At 42.3% G+C, this 15,608-nt stretch overlaps 1 protein-coding gene across 1 annotated transcript in view; it reads right to left on the bottom strand.

The window, feature by feature from the left end:
* Positions 1 to 15,608, bottom strand: part of LOC146663594 (protocadherin-15-like) — a 234,345-nt gene that overhangs the window by 96,484 nt on the left and 122,253 nt on the right. The window contains exon 20 of the mRNA XM_085416436.1: positions 13,694 to 13,822. Within this exon, the coding sequence (XP_085272562.1) occupies positions 13,694 to 13,822 (129 nt within the window). The remainder of the gene's footprint in view (positions 1 to 13,693; positions 13,823 to 15,608) is intronic.

Below are 15,608 nucleotides of genomic sequence, written 5' to 3'. Positions count from 1 at the left end.
GGTCCTGAACAGGAGCGAGCGGCGCTACTGTGTCACACGACGAGAGCTGTTGGCTGTGGTGGCGGGGGTGAGACACTTTAAATACTACCTGTGCGGCACAGCATTTGTTGTCAGAACTGATCATGCTGCCCTTCAGTGGCTGATGTCTTTCAGGGAACCAGAGGGACAGGTGGCTCGCTGGCTGGAGGAGCTCCAAGCCTTCAATTTCACCGTGGAGCACAGAGCAGGGACGCACCATTCTAACGCAGACGCCCTCTCTCGCCGCCCATGTGCTGCAGCTGGCTGCCGTTACTGTGAGAAGCGAGAGGAAATAGAGCGGGAACTCACGACAATAGACGGAGCAGCACAGCTCGCCTGCAGGGTTCTTCTGGTGGTGGATGCAGCGGAGTGGAGGGCACGGCAGGAACAAGACACAGACCTGCTGCCGGTCCTGCAGTGGCTGGAGAAGGGGGAGCAACCCCTTTGGGATGAGGTCACTGGGTTTTCCATCTGTACCAGGGGGCTGTGGGCCAAGTTTGCAGCTCTCAGGCTGAAGGAGGGGGTGTTGGAGCGTGCCTGGAAGGATCCTGCCACGGGGGAGGAGAGGTGGCAGGTTGTGGTGCCAAGGTCGCTGAGGTCAGCTGTGCTGGGAGCCTGCCATGGGAGCACTGGCTCTGGCCACTTTGGGGTCTCCAAGACTCTTCGCCGCCTCCGCCAGGGCTATTACTGGGGTCAACAGCGGAGGGATGTGGAGGACTTTTGCCGCAGCTGTGATGCATGTTCCTCACACAAAGGGCCACAAGACCAGTCCCGGGCTCAGCTTCAGCAGCAACCAGCAGGAGCTCCAATGGAGCGAGTAGCTGTGGACGTCATGGGCCCATTTCCTCGCACAGACAGAGGAAACCGCTATGTTCTTGTGGCCATGGACTATTTTACCAAGTGGCCGGAAGCATACGCCATCCCAGATCAGGAGGCTGAGACTGTCGCTGATGTATTAGTGGAGGGGATGTTCAGCCGCTTTGGGACAGCAGAGACCCTCCACAGTGACCAGGGGCGTAACTTTGAGTCCAAGGTATTTGCTGCCATGTGTGAACGCCTTGGGATTAAGAAGACCCGCACCACCCCACTTCACCCCCAAAGCGATGGGCTGGTGGAAAGGTTTAACAGGACGCTGGCCCAGCAGCTAGCCATCCTTACCTCAGAACACCAACGGGACTGGGATTACCATCTTCCCCTTACCCTCATGGCCTACAGGTCGGCAGTGCAGGACTCCACCCAATGTACGCCTGCCCTGCTCATGTTAGGGAGAGAGCTGAGAACTCCTGCAGAGTTGGCTTTTGGGAAACCCCCGGACGCGCCAGAGGCACCACCGGGCCGGGACTACGCAAGGAAGCTGCAGGACCGGCTGGATTCTGCACATTCCTACGCCCGAGAGCAGCTGGCGAAGGCAGGCCTGCGCCAAAAGAGGAATTACGACATCACCACTAAAGGGAGGCACTTCCGTGCTGGGGAGCTGGTGTGGGTCTACAGCCCAAAGAGGAAGAAGGGACGGTGTCCTAAACTGGATAGCAGCTGGGTGGGGCCTTGCAGCGTCCTAGAGCGAGTGGGGGAGGTTGTTTACAGGGTGCAGTTGCATCCTAGGGGGAGGATAGTAGCGCTGCACAGAGACCGGATGGCCCCCTACAGAGGACAGTCCCTCCCCTCCTTTCCAGAGGGACGTGTACAGAGCGTCCATGACCCTGCTCAGAGGGGCCCCCGACCGGGGCTGCGTTCCCCCCCCTCGGACTCTTCACCCCAAAGCCCCGAAGCTCCGCGTCCTCCTCAGGGGCTCAGGAGGTCAAGGAGGGAACGTAGGCTACCGCCCCGCCTCAGAGACTGTGTCGTTCCCTCGGGGACGAGGAACTTATTGCTGGGGGGGCAGTGTAACGATGGTTAAGTGTTACTGGACAGTGACATGTTGGTTTTCTCTGCACACTGTTGTTGTTCCTTTAAGATTCATGTTTGGTTGGGCTGCAGGAAGTAGTGAGGGTGGTGTACAGGAAGGGGTGGGGGGACCTGGTAGTTCTGTGTGTGTGCCAGGCTGAAGAGAGGTGTAGTTCGAGAGCGCTTCCCCCTGAGTTAACAACCCGCTGGCTTATGTGCCGAATAAACGGACAAACTGAGACCCCAACCGTCTGGTTCTTGTGAACGTTACAGTACATTCACGTTGTTGTAAAAAGCATGATAATATATTAAGTAATCCAAAGTATTCAGAATACGTTACTGTCATTGAGTAACGTAACGGAATACGTTACAGAATACATTTTGGGGCACGTATTCTGTATTCTGTAATGGAATACATTTTAAAAGTAACCTTCCCAACATTGGATATACTTAAGGTTAAAATAATGCAGCCATTTACTGAGATGGTAAATTTGTGGAAATTGATTTTTTTTAAAAACTGAGTTGCAGATGGTCAGGTTTTCAGCGCTACTAATGTGCCAAGGGTTTTCAAGTATGCAGTGATGAATGTGATCGTGAAGAGGTTTGCTAGAGGTCATGCTGACCTGTTGGAGCAGGTCAGAAAACTGAATGGAAAGTGAAGGGAACCTTTCAAGCAGTCCATGAATGCTAATTATCTAAGGGAGAGTTCTCTCCTCAGACAGAAACAGGTCATGGTCAGATCCCTTCTCAAGTCATAGTCTCTATTTATTTCACAGTAATTTGTAAAACGTTGTCCCCAATGACCATCTGAACTCCAGAATGAGCAAAAATTTACTTTCTGCTTGTTAATTCTCAAGGCCAACCTGAATTACTATATGTTTAAACATTAGCTTTAATTGAAATTTGGATTATGCACAGTCTCTTTTCCTGTGGTCCTTGTGTAATTACTTTGCAATCCATTCCATAGATTGGAAGTCCTGAATAAAGGTGCCAAGGGTGCACTGATCACAAGTACACCTCTTAGTAAATTTGGTTTGAAGGTGGCGTTGTGATGCACTTTGAAGGTAAGGGTTAATAGACACTCACGGCTGTGGGCACACCTTATTCTTCTACCATCTGGCTTACAATTCCAGAAGGATTCCAGGGGCATATAAACATTCTTTTCTAGATGGCAGAACTAATAAATTTGAAGCCCTGTATGAAAGTCTGTTTATCAAAGGGTATTCTCAGGATGGCTGCTTTACTTATGGTTGTTGTTTACATGTTCAGTGTTGCTGATTTGATCCTATAGTCTAGCTCTGTCAGAACCAACTTTCTTCCAGAACTTCAATGGGCTCTTTGAGGGTAAAAATTTAGTAGTTTGTCAGATTCAATTTGGATAAATTCTCTTTCAATGAAGGTAATACCTTGACAACTATCGGCTATTAATAACTGTACTCTTAGATGAGGATAAAAAACTGACAAAATCAATTTGAGATCAAGGTAACACAAAAAGCAAAGTGTTTTTTGCCTACTTTGCAACAACACTGTGGAACAAGACTGTACAGTCATGCTAGCAAACTGACAGCACAGCAGTGCTTTGAGCATTATATATAGTGTATACAGAGTGTATGTCTCCATTGTAGTCAATGGGGACACATAGCATAGTCCCAAATCAGCCTTATGTTTTAACCAAAAAAGGAAGGGCATAAAGAGAAAACATGTCTGACAGAAAATCCCCTAGAAGACACTCACAAGGTGCAGATGGGGTATCTGTGTTACACAAATTCAACATGGATGGGAAAGTATCAGATGAAAAGGCTGATATGCTTAATTATGCATGATTTTAAGGATGTTAATGTATTCACGAATTACAGTAAGAGTAAGTCCTAACCTTAAAGCTCCCTTAAGTGATGGTAAGTGTACAGTGCCACATAAAAATCTCGAGCCACCCCTCACCTCTTTGTATTTTGCTGTGAAACTGGCAGAGGTTCAGCAATTTAATAAAATGTGCAAACAGAAGTAAAGATACGTTATATAAGGCAAAGCCAGAGGCTGTACAACTCTATCAAGCTTGAGAGTAAATATCTGGTATGACCACCTTTATTCTTCAGCACAGCCTGAACTCGATGACAAGCTTTCTTGTAATTTCTTTAAATAGTCTTCAGGAATAATTCTCCAGTCTTGAAGAACTTTCAAAGCTCTTCTCTGGATGCTGGCTGCCTTCTTTTCTGTTCTCTGTCGAGATGATCCCACACTGCTTTAATAACGCTGCGGTCTGCACTCTGGGGATACCTGTCCATGACTGATAGTGCTCCACTGTGTGTTTTCTATCCAGGTGTGCTTTTATGGCACTGGCAGTGTTTTGGGAGAATTGGCAAGATATTACTAATCATGGCATTGGATGTAGATCCAAATCTGACTGTACGTTTCTGCATTTATTTTGACAAGATCCCAAACACAAGAACTGAAATACAACAGCTGAATGCATGAAAAAGCCTCCACACAGTGTTTTTTCCTGACTCCTTCTGTACATACAGATGTACAGTGATGGCAATTCAACCTTAAATCAACCCTAAACTTCAAATCAATCACTCCACAAGATTGTATGTCATGCCAAGATATGCCAAGTTTTTGATAACACCTTGTTGGTGTAAAAATACTATTTTATGGCTGTCAGACTGTTAATCTTTCTCAATTTCTGTTTTTTCAGCCACAGAAACAAATTATATACATGTGTGTAAATGGCTGCTAGTAGTCAAGTGCCTCAAGGTACTGATTTAAAATTGGTTGTATGATTGTTTTATTTTTCTTTTCTGTTTTTTTTTCCAGGCCTGCCACTTTTGTCTTTCCAATCTACCTAAAGATCCAATTTAAAATGAGCTCTTTTCGTTTGTTTCCTGTCATGTTTAGACACAACACTTTTAGATCCCTTGAGTTGGGTAACGTTTTAGAAAGTAATAGGTCAGTATTAAATGGATTTTTAAGAGGTTCTTCTGAAAATGGTCACGTACAATGACTGGACTGAAAATAAGTGAAAAAGCAGCAAATGTCCAAAGAAAACTCTGAAAGACCATCAGAAAAACTGGGGAACAGTTGCTCAAGAGCATATTAAAAATACAATAAACTCTCTTTGGAAGCTAATTATAAAGAAATAAGTGGTGGCTCAAGACCTTTGCATATTACTCTATGTTATATTATTTAATTGCAAAACATTTTTTTTTTTTAGAATTTCAGTGTCTATATAGCTGCTTTTTGAGTCTTATATAATCCACTGTTTCCAGATCCTAATGCACCCTCTCTTCCCTAAAGCAAGCCATCAACAAAGAACCTTTGAAGGTCAAAAACTATCCTGTACAGGTGCTGTGTGGTTACAAGTTATTGTGGCTACAGGCAGGACTGCTGTCTGTAATGTGTCAGAGATGGCCTCATCTACATTAAAGTTAGTACTGTATTTTTTGGACTATAAGGCGCACCTAAAATCCTTCAATTTTCTCAAAAAACTGACAGTGCGCCTTCCAGTACCATCCAGTACGCCTTATGTATCAATTCTGGTTGTGCTTACTGACCTCGAACTGATTCTATGTGATACATGGCCCTGAAAAATCAGTCAAAATGTTTTAGTATGACTTTGGTAAGTTACGAAGCTGCACTGCTTGACGGATTGTAGGAGCATTACAGCTACTGTAGTCAGGAGCCTCGCAGAGTAATACGTCCTGTGCTTCAACATAATATTATGCTGTGTTTATAAGGATCCCAAAATGGCACCTGCTAAGAGACATGCTTGTAGGCCGAAATCGCCCAACTGTCTTTCAGTCTATTGGTCCCTGTGTGCTCACAATACTTATCAATACCTCACTGGTTTCTGGTCAGGTCCCTGTTTATTGTAAGAATGCTGTCATTCACCGACTGTTAAAAAAAAACCTAAGCTTGACGCTTCTCTTCTCAGTAGCTACAGACCGATTTCAAAATTACCGTTCATTGCTAAGATTTTGGAAAAGGTTGTGGCTAAGCAGCTTATAGCTGTTCTAGATGAATACAGCATTCTGGATAAATTCCAATCTGGCTTTCGTACAGCTCACTCTACTGAAACTACACTTCTTACAGTCTCCAATGACATTTTGATGAGTTGTGATGCAGGAGAATGCTCCGTTCTGTTGATGTTGGACCTGACCTCTGCCTTTGATACTGTGGACCATCATGTTCTGCTAGACAGGCTGAGACAGTGGGTGGGTATATCAGGGGCTGCTTTGGACTGGTTTGAATCCTATTTGCATGAATGATCCTTTCTGTGGCTATCTCTAAGTACAGTTCCTCTTCTACTTTTCTTGCCTATGGTGTGCCACAAGGTTCAGTTTTGGGGCCTTTATTGTTCTTGCTGTTTTTACTTCTTCTTCAGCACTTATTGAGCACTTTTAAGGACATTTTGTACCACTGCTATGCAGATGATATTCAGTTATATATCTCCTTTAAGCACCAAGATGTTTCCAAGCTACAGATTTTGCATAAGTGCATAGACTCCATTAGAGGTTGGATGGCTGGAAACTTTCTTCAACTAAATGAGGAGAAGACTGAAGTCCTCGTTTGTGCTCCTGAAAAAATTGTACCTAGTGTTATGGAAAAACTTGGGTCCACTTGCTACATTTGCCAAACCTTCTATCAGGAACCTTGGTGTTACTATTGACTCAGCTCTGACTTTGGACGCTCATGTTAAATCTCTGGTCCGCTCCTGTTTTTATCACTTGAGAGACATTGCTAAACTGAGTCCATTGTATCGCGCTCCGAATTAGAAATTGTCATTCATGCATTTGTTTCATCTCGTCTGGATTATTGTAATTCTTTGTTTACTTGTTTATGTAAAGCCTCTTTGGAGCGTCTGCAAGTTGTTCAGAACGCTGCTGCAAAGCTTCTGACCAAGTCCTCCAAGTACTCCCATGTCACGCCCCTGCTGATTCAGCTGCACTGGCTCCCCGTTAAATTCAGAATCCACTTTAAGGTTTTGACCTTGACTTTCAGGGTTCTGCATGGACAAGCACCAACATATATCAGCGAACTTTTACATCCATACATGCCCAGCAGGTCCCTGAGGTCATGTGACCAGGGCTTGCTGGTTGTCCAACACACGAGGCTGAAAACAAAAGAGCTTTTGTAACTGTGCCCCCAGACTGTAGAACTCTCTCCCTTTGAGCCTGAGATCTGTGGACTCCATGGTCGCTTTTGAAAAACAGCTAAAAACTCATATTTTTAAACTTGCTTTTGGTTGATTTTTATTTTTATGTTTTAGGTTCTGTGAAGTAGAATATAAATAAAAATTGAAATTAACTTAAAAAGTGAGAGCATTTTTCTGTATTTTATGTGTTAAACTGAACAATGTTGAGCATTATTGTGAATGATTTGAATGAAGTTTGACTTTGACTTTATATCCACTTTAAAAGTACAGCTGGGTTGACAGCAATTATTGTGTGAAACCAGCAAATGGTTCTTGGGTTACAAAACCCCCCCAAACAGTGCAAGGCTGAAGGCAAATGTGTAAACCTTCCCTTTTTTAAAAGCTTAAAGACTTGCTAGAATAAAACAACCTGTAAAAAGCTAGAATTACAATTGAATAGTATTTAGTAATGATCTCTGAAAAAAATAGCCACTAAATCAAACAACAAACAGGGGCCATACATCTTTACTTAATGAGAGGAAAATCCTTATGTAAAGGCTTTAATTGCAATATTGTCAACATTGTCAGTTGAATAACTTCATCTAACCCCCATTACTCAAATCATATTTACCTTCTACCTCATTTGCTGTACTCCAGTCACTACTTGCTAATGCAGTGACCCATTTTTGTCTGTTTCCCCAATTTTGGATCATTAAAGTTTCATCGCATCTCACACAGCGACTATTAGAATTAATGAAAATTAGACTCCATCTTGTCAGTGTTATGAAGACTCAAAGAAAAACGAAGTCCTCTTGATGTGATTCGTATTCAGTGATTCATTACTATCTGGGGGTAAAACTGCTAGAAACTTAATAGAGCATCCACATATTGGATGATTATCCCATGTTGTTTGAAGAAAGGCGTGAAAGAAGTGAGACATGGAAAATAAATGAGAGAGCAAAGGTAAAAAGGCGAGAATGTAGAAAAATGCAATTTTATAGCTTAAAAACGAGGAGACGTGGACAAAGTGTGTGTGCTTATTTTCTTTACTTACTTTTAGTGTGTGCAAATGAAGTAAATTGTTAGTCTTAAACATTTGGGGGAAATGTAGTGGAGAATTAGACAAACGACTAATACCACACAGTCATTTGTTAGCTGTAAAACCCACCAATTAGCTTAGCTTAGCAAAAAAAATGCAAGGATAATGAATGAGCCTGGCGCTATCCAAAAGTGACAAAATGTCTTTACTGTGTACAAGCACGGTTGTAGTGCTTATTAGGTCATTAACGAATGTAAGATTTATGTCACATTATGCCATAAACTAACAGTACTGATAATGATATGTAATGGTTAATCCAGCAGTATACACAAGGCCTTTAATTGAAATCAGCTCAGAAAAATTAGCTTAAATGCTTGAATGGTGTGCTTGATCAATTTCTCACTTGAGAAAAAATCAGTATACTGTCTTAAATTTAAATTTAAATTCTTAAATGATTAAAAACTAGGTCTGGGTATTGCAAAACTGGCTTAGGCTGTGGTGAATCGTATTGTTAATGTCACGGCTGGCAAGGCAGGCTATGTAGAGGTGCTACCCAAACGCAGGCACTGAGATAGATGCGAAGATTGAGCTTTATTTTGAGGTGAACAGGATGCAGGAGGAACCGAGAAGGGCATACAGAGAAACTAAGAGAAACCTAAACTGAGGAAACTAACAAAACTGACATGAAACTATCATACGGCGGAAACACGGGGAGACTCGGGGAGACAACACAGACGGACCAGCAACAAGCAAAAGGAAACACAGGGCTTATAATACACAACGGCGTAATCAGGGAATAGGAGGCAGGAGAGAAACACAGCTGGGAGAAATCAGAGCTGATGAGACAAGGGGAAGCAAAACCAGACACACTAACATAAGACACAGAACTTCACAATAAAACAGGAAACTCAACATGCCTGTGTAAAAATAAACTAAAGCAAACTAAAAACATAAATCCAGTTTGCTATTTGCCTAAAACATAACAATACATTTTTTTTAGATTTAAACAAGTTCTAAAACATTTGTTACTTTTATGACGCCTGTTAATCGCTGTGTCATATTGAGAGTATTTCTAAGTAAGCAGTTGTTGACTACATTAGGATTCTGTACTATAATAAAAAAGTAATTGTTTTTAAATTTATACGACAATGATTAAGAGCATTTAGTGTCCAAAATATTTTTGCTTCCATAAGAGTAAAATGGCAGTGGCATTAGATACTGACAGAATTGAAAATTGTTATACTTTTTATAATGGGTTAAACCCCTGTTTTTTTCTATTAAGTTAATCTGGCCAAAGCATCTTGGACATTGGCAAAGTGGTACCAGTCTTCTCCATCTGAAATGTATTTCCAAATAATTCTAAAAAGATAATTTTTTGTCAAGATTTTGTATACTCAGAGTCCTTGAGTGTTCTTGGAGACAAAGTTAGAGAAGCAAGGCTGAGTTGTGGGGTTTTTTTGGAGGGGAGGGGGTTCACACAGGACAAAGGATGTTGAACATTGAGCAGATAGACAGTAGGAGATGCAGAAGGTTTGTGTGAGAGAGGAGGATGCTAGGGGATAGGGGGAGATGGAGGCAGAAGATCTGCTGTGGCGACCAGGTGAAAGAAGAAGAAGAAGAAGGGCCCCTGACTGTCGCTATGTATTTTTGCATAAATTTGAAATGTAAAAAAAAAAAAAACAAACCGTTTGAGCTGTAATGATGTAAATCATTGGGGCTAACTGACAACATTTCCCCTAAAACTCACCTTTAAGTACAGTACAGTAAAGTTGTCACAACATTTTACACGCTGGATTGAATCATTTACATTGATTAATCACCTGATGTTAAACATGACTGCAGTTCCCAGAGTTGGTTGCTGCAGAAGGTTTGCGTATCCAAAATGAGCGTGACTTTCCACTCTGCTTTTATTCTGCCTCTTCTTTTGCTCTCTGTCCTCGTGTCTTATCCCTCCCTTGATGTCTTTCTCACAGTTATCTAAGCGTAATTACATTGCCAGACAGTTAAAAGCCACGACCACAATAGAATTAATGTCTCAGCTACCTTATGCAGGAAGCTTTTCAACAGAGACCGACTCCAGAAAAAAAAACACACCTTAAAGCCTGAAATATGAACTCTTATCTCTACATTCACAAGTTCTGCCTGTCATGTTCAGGTGCACGGGCTTCTTTTCTTTCAGTTCCCCCCCTTTTGTGTGTTTTTTTTTAATCCCATTCTCACCTCCGCCTCTAACTTAATTCCTAAAAGAAGTACCTGCAACTGAAACTCGATTACTGAGATATTATTAATCTGTCTCTGAGTGCATTTCTTTTATTTCAGGTATAATAACAGCATGTAGGTCTTTTCTAAGTAGGTTAGTTACTATACAGACAAGCCCTTGCTAGTCGTCTCATTACTACAATGTATTCTAGTGAGCTTTTGTGGAGTTGCTTCTTTTTCTGTTGTTTCTCGTCAGCTTTTTTGGCTATGAGGTGCCATATTAAACCAGAACTGATAGTTTTAAGGAGGTGTACACAGTCTAAAGGGATATCGATAATGTGTGGCCTACTTCCTAAAAGTTTACCCCTAAATGATGTTTTTCTTACCAATCAATTTAAAACAATTTACAATAAATGGCCGAGCCAGTTTCTGTGCGACACATTTCCACTGACAGTACACAGAAAGTTATCAGTCACACAGCGACAGGTAATCATGTAATGAACAGCCAACAGTGTAGCAGGTCATTTCACTGATGTATTCCCCTCTCTCAGGCTGAAGAGCTGAGAAAGACCTCCCAGGATGACTGCCTAACCCTGCAGTTGATGGATAGACCGAACTGGTAAACTGATTAAGAGTTGATATGATGCATCTCACTATGAGGCTGTGTCTAACATTATGCGTTGCTGATAGAGCTGGAATATCAGACAATAAGCACTCAGGAAGGTGGTACTTTATTCTTCAAATCTACATCTCTTCTTATGTTTGTAGACAACTTGGCAAACATCTATTCCTGGTACTGGTACCGACAACTACATTCCTGGCATAGTGATGTCTCTATTTTGAATTGGGGAGGCACAGTGGTTAGTACTGTTACATCATAGCAGGGAGTTTCATACCTCCTTGCCTTGCTTTCAGGCTGGCTCCATGCTCCTTGCAACCCCAAGTAGGACAGGAATATTAAGAAAATGGATGGATAGATATGTTTAACTGTGGACCATGCAAAGTAAATTTGGGGAATTCAAGAAATGAAAATATGGTGCTAGAAGGAGTATAACAGACCTGCTTTAAAACAGCCTGCTTTAAAAGTGTGAGGTATTTGCTTCCATTTGCAACTATATAATGAAAATTCAGTTCATGTTGGGGCTTTTTAAAACAGCAACAAACTGAATTCACTCAATCTGTCCTTTTTCTAAGCAATTATTTAACCATATGTGTTAAATTCATGACAAACAGTTTAAGAACGAGGCTCTTAGCTCTGGCATCCCACATTTTATTCCCTACTGTGGTTCTCCCACTTCTTCCTGCCATCCAAGCATTTTCACATCTTCCCCTGTTCCCATTTACCTACTAGAATCAGCAAACCAAGGTCAGGTCTATTCATTCTTCCGGAAATCTTTTTAATGCTTACAGCTACGAACCCTGGTTTGGAATGTGGCCCAGAGTCGTGCCTTGATCAGCCCACTGAGGGATCACATAGTCTGTTTTGGTTTGGAATAGATCCAAGGGTCCTTGAAAGGGAGGAAGTTCAGGATTGGAATTCTTTCAAGTGCCCTCTCCACAGATTAGGGTGGGTTTTTGGATGCTGAATTTGGAACATGGCCAAAGATCTGAGTGAAAGTAAAAATCTGGAATGCTTGGAATGAGATATCCTCTTCGGGCATAAGGGTTGGAATTGTGCCCGATGGTCCAAATAAGAAACACTATTGAAGTTTTTAAGTTTGGAACTTGTTAAAGTATGACTTGTTCAAAGTCCCGGATAAGGGTGTACAAGGGCCATGTATTTATCTCAGGAGAAGTCCTTGTGTTGAAGCAAAGAAGCGTGATTAACATTTAGAACCTGGCAAAGTGTCAGGCTGATCAAAGACCCCCTGACATCGCTGTATAAAGCTTATGAATTAAGCTTGGAGCAAATCTAAGCAAGCATGCAACCAAGTGAGCATCTTTAAAGATCAGAGCCTATCAAAGTGTCAGATTTACCCATGGCCCCTGTCTAGGGAATACATAAGTCCATTATTAGGTCTGGAACAAGTCCAGGAGTCTTTCTGCTAAGTGGAGACCAGAGTGCTGATACAGGTGAAAGCAAAGCTCGTCCTTTAAACCCAACTATTTATTTTCCTTTTTATTGTTGTTGAAGTTGTTGTTTTTGTAGATTTTCCACAGATTTAGAGATAATTTTCATGCCACTGCTTTAACACAAACACAGGAAAAATAAAGGGAATGTAACCAAGAATTCTCATCCAAGTTGAGTTCCAATAAAGAAACAAAAGAAATCCCAAACAAAAGAAAAACATAACCATTGTACTTTATTGGGACATGTTTAGTCTCAGTTTTATTTTTTCTTGTTGCAAAAGACAGAAAGAAAATAAATACTGCAAGTTGGTTGAAACTTCATAAAGGTCTTAGTGCCATCGTTGGTGCTTTTACCTGATGGTTTGTGCATTTTTTTAAACAGGGAATATTTGGATTTACACACAGTTTGTATTCGTTCCCTATTTTCTGTAAGGTTTTGTGTACAGTAACAATCCTAATAGACACTACTCCACACACTTGCACCACAGGACATGCACGTATTTCCTTGTATCCCCTTCCACCTGCAATATGCACTCAAAGTCCTATGAGCATAATAACAATCCTAATTACAAAGCTACCACAGTTTAAGAAGTTACATTAGTGGTCTTTGGTCCCTGTTGTGAAAGATTATAAGAGCTAAATTCAATTAGAGCCTCTGTGAATCCATGTGCGCGTGCATGTACTTATGCTGAGGGGACAATAATCTGTTTACACAGTCATATTGTGGGATCCTTCCGTCTTTCTGGGGACAAAAAAGCCAGCCTGCATGATGCAAATTAACACATTTTAAGATGAAACATGTGACAAACAGAAAGGTCAATGAATCTGCAGTTATAACTGAAGAAATGAGACGAAACATGGTTTAGATTCAGATATGATGATTTGTGTCACAATAACACGAGAGCTATGCAACCAGTTCAAACACACTGGTGTGAGCCACTAGAGAAATAACAGAAAAAAGTAATCTTGCTGTACCGCTGTGTTTGGGTTTTTAATTGAGCATGAGAATCAGTGTTTCTGATAGATTGAGATAAAGTCCCATCTAAACTGTCTGTTTGTTCATGACTCATCATTATAATAAAGGATTAGTGTAAGGAAATAAACTAAAAAGGTTGAACAAATGCACAGGCAGGAACGAGTGGAAAATGAACACATTAGCATGCAAACTTGCTGTAATTATACCTGTTCACACACTACAAATATTAATTGCAGTGAGTGCTTAAATGTATTCAAAAACATGTAGTGAACAGTGATGTGGGAATGTGAGAGAAATAAGGTTGGTCATGCAGGCTGCTTCTCTCCAAATGATTTAGAGTGTGTTGTGTGCAGCTCTGTGTGTGTGTGTCTAATCTTACCTTAACCTGTCCAACGTAGGCGTGTTTCTGCTCCTCAATGACAGTGAGGTTCACTGGCAGGGAAGTATCGAACAGCGGGTCGTTGTCATTAACGTCAGTCACCACAATGCTCACCGTCGCTGTAGACGTCTACACACACACACACAAACGACTGTAAGTGTTTAGTTCAAAGACTCTAATTATTGTACAAACCGTTATTTTTTTAAATGATGATTATCAGAAACTAAAACTGAATCACGACATTTCAAAGACTGTGTTTTTTTTAACCATCTTATTCTATGTGTCCCTTTTGCTAACATCGTCTTATATAATTAACTAAAGAGTTGCAATCAGGCCCTGGCTGCCATATCCCTTTGTGCTAGTAAGAACTGTTCACTCTATAAATAGATTTAAAAACTGCTCACTGTTGGTCCACTTGTTCTCTCTCTCTCGATGTAAAAGGTCTGTTTGTTTTAACCCTTTACACCCTGGAAGTATTGCTGTGTGACATTTATGGTGAAAATAGGTAGCAGCCACTTCCTATCTAACACATTGCCAGTACTGTGTTGGACCTCCTTTTGCATTCAAAACTGCCTTAATTCTTCATGGTATAGATTCAACAAGATGCTGGAAACATGCCTCAGAGACTCAGTTGCTGCACAGCCAATCTCCCATTCCACCACATTACACCAGCCACTGGCTATTTGAACACAGTGAACTCATTTTCATGTTCAAGATGAGATCATTTGAGCTTTGTGACATAATGTGCTGTCCTGCTGGAAGCAGACATCAGAAGATTGGACACTTACTGGGACGGACATGGTCAGCAACGATTCTCATGGCCTTTAAATGATGCTCAGTTGGTAGTAAGGGGTCTAAAGTGTGTCAAGACAATATCACCTACACCATTACACCATCAGCACAGCTTGAACTATTGCTGTCATGCTGTTTATGCCAAAGTTGAACCGTCTGAATGGCTCAGCAGAAACTGAGAATCATGAGACATGGCAATGTTTTTCCGGGGCGATCGTGGCTCAAGCCTTGTAATCGGAAGGTTGCCGGTTCGAGCCCCGGTTCCGACAGTCTCGATCGTTGTGTCTTTGGGCAAGACACTTGACCCGTTGCCTACTGGTGGTGGTCAGAGGGCCCGGTGGCGCCAGTGTCCGGCAGCCTCGCCGACTACAAGAAGGTCAACACAGTCAGTGTTCAGCCCACTGCATCTCTTGCAGACGAGCTTAACAACTTCTATGCTCGTTTTGACGCAGACAACAGAGAGCAGATCCTCTACCCTCAGGAGGACAGTGAGGCTGCAACTCTAACTCTGAAAACAGAAGCTGTGAGATGGACCTTTAAAAAGGTAAATCCTCACAAAGCTCCAGGACCAGACGGCATCCCAGGCCGGCTACTCAGAGTATGTGCAGACGAGCTGGCAGAGGTGTTCACCAACATCTTCAACCTCTCCCTGAGGCAGTCAGTGGTCCCCACGTCCCTCAAAGCATCCACCATCATTCCCGTTCCCAAAAAATCAGTGGCCTCCTGTCTGAATGACTACCGTCCTGTTGCACTGACATCCGTCATCATGAAGTGCCTGGAGCGGCTGGTCAAAGGTCATATCTGCTCCTCCCTCCCTGACACACTGGACCCTCTTCAGTTTGCCTATCAGACAAACAGAGCCACAGAGGATGCCATCGCCCTGGCAACGCACACCACCCTCACTCACCTGGAGAAAGGGAATACATATGCAAGGATGCTCTTCATCGACTACAGCTCGGGATTTAACACCATCATCCCCTCAAAATTGCCACGAAGCTCGTCGACCTTGGGGTGGGAACACCGATCTGCAGATGGATTCTAAACTTCCTCACAAACAGGCCCCAGGTGGTGAGAGTTGGTAAGCACACCTCCTCATCACTCATCCTAAACACAGGCACGCCAC

The sequence above is a fragment of the Rhamphochromis longiceps genome, linkage group LG8 (genome assembly GCF_057381845.1).
Source record: "Rhamphochromis longiceps isolate RC_006_pf linkage group LG8, R_longiceps_female_GT1.1, whole genome shotgun sequence".
Classification (NCBI taxonomy): Eukaryota; Metazoa; Chordata; class Actinopteri; order Cichliformes; family Cichlidae; genus Rhamphochromis; species Rhamphochromis longiceps.
This window is presented reverse-complemented; position numbering and strand designations above follow the sequence as displayed.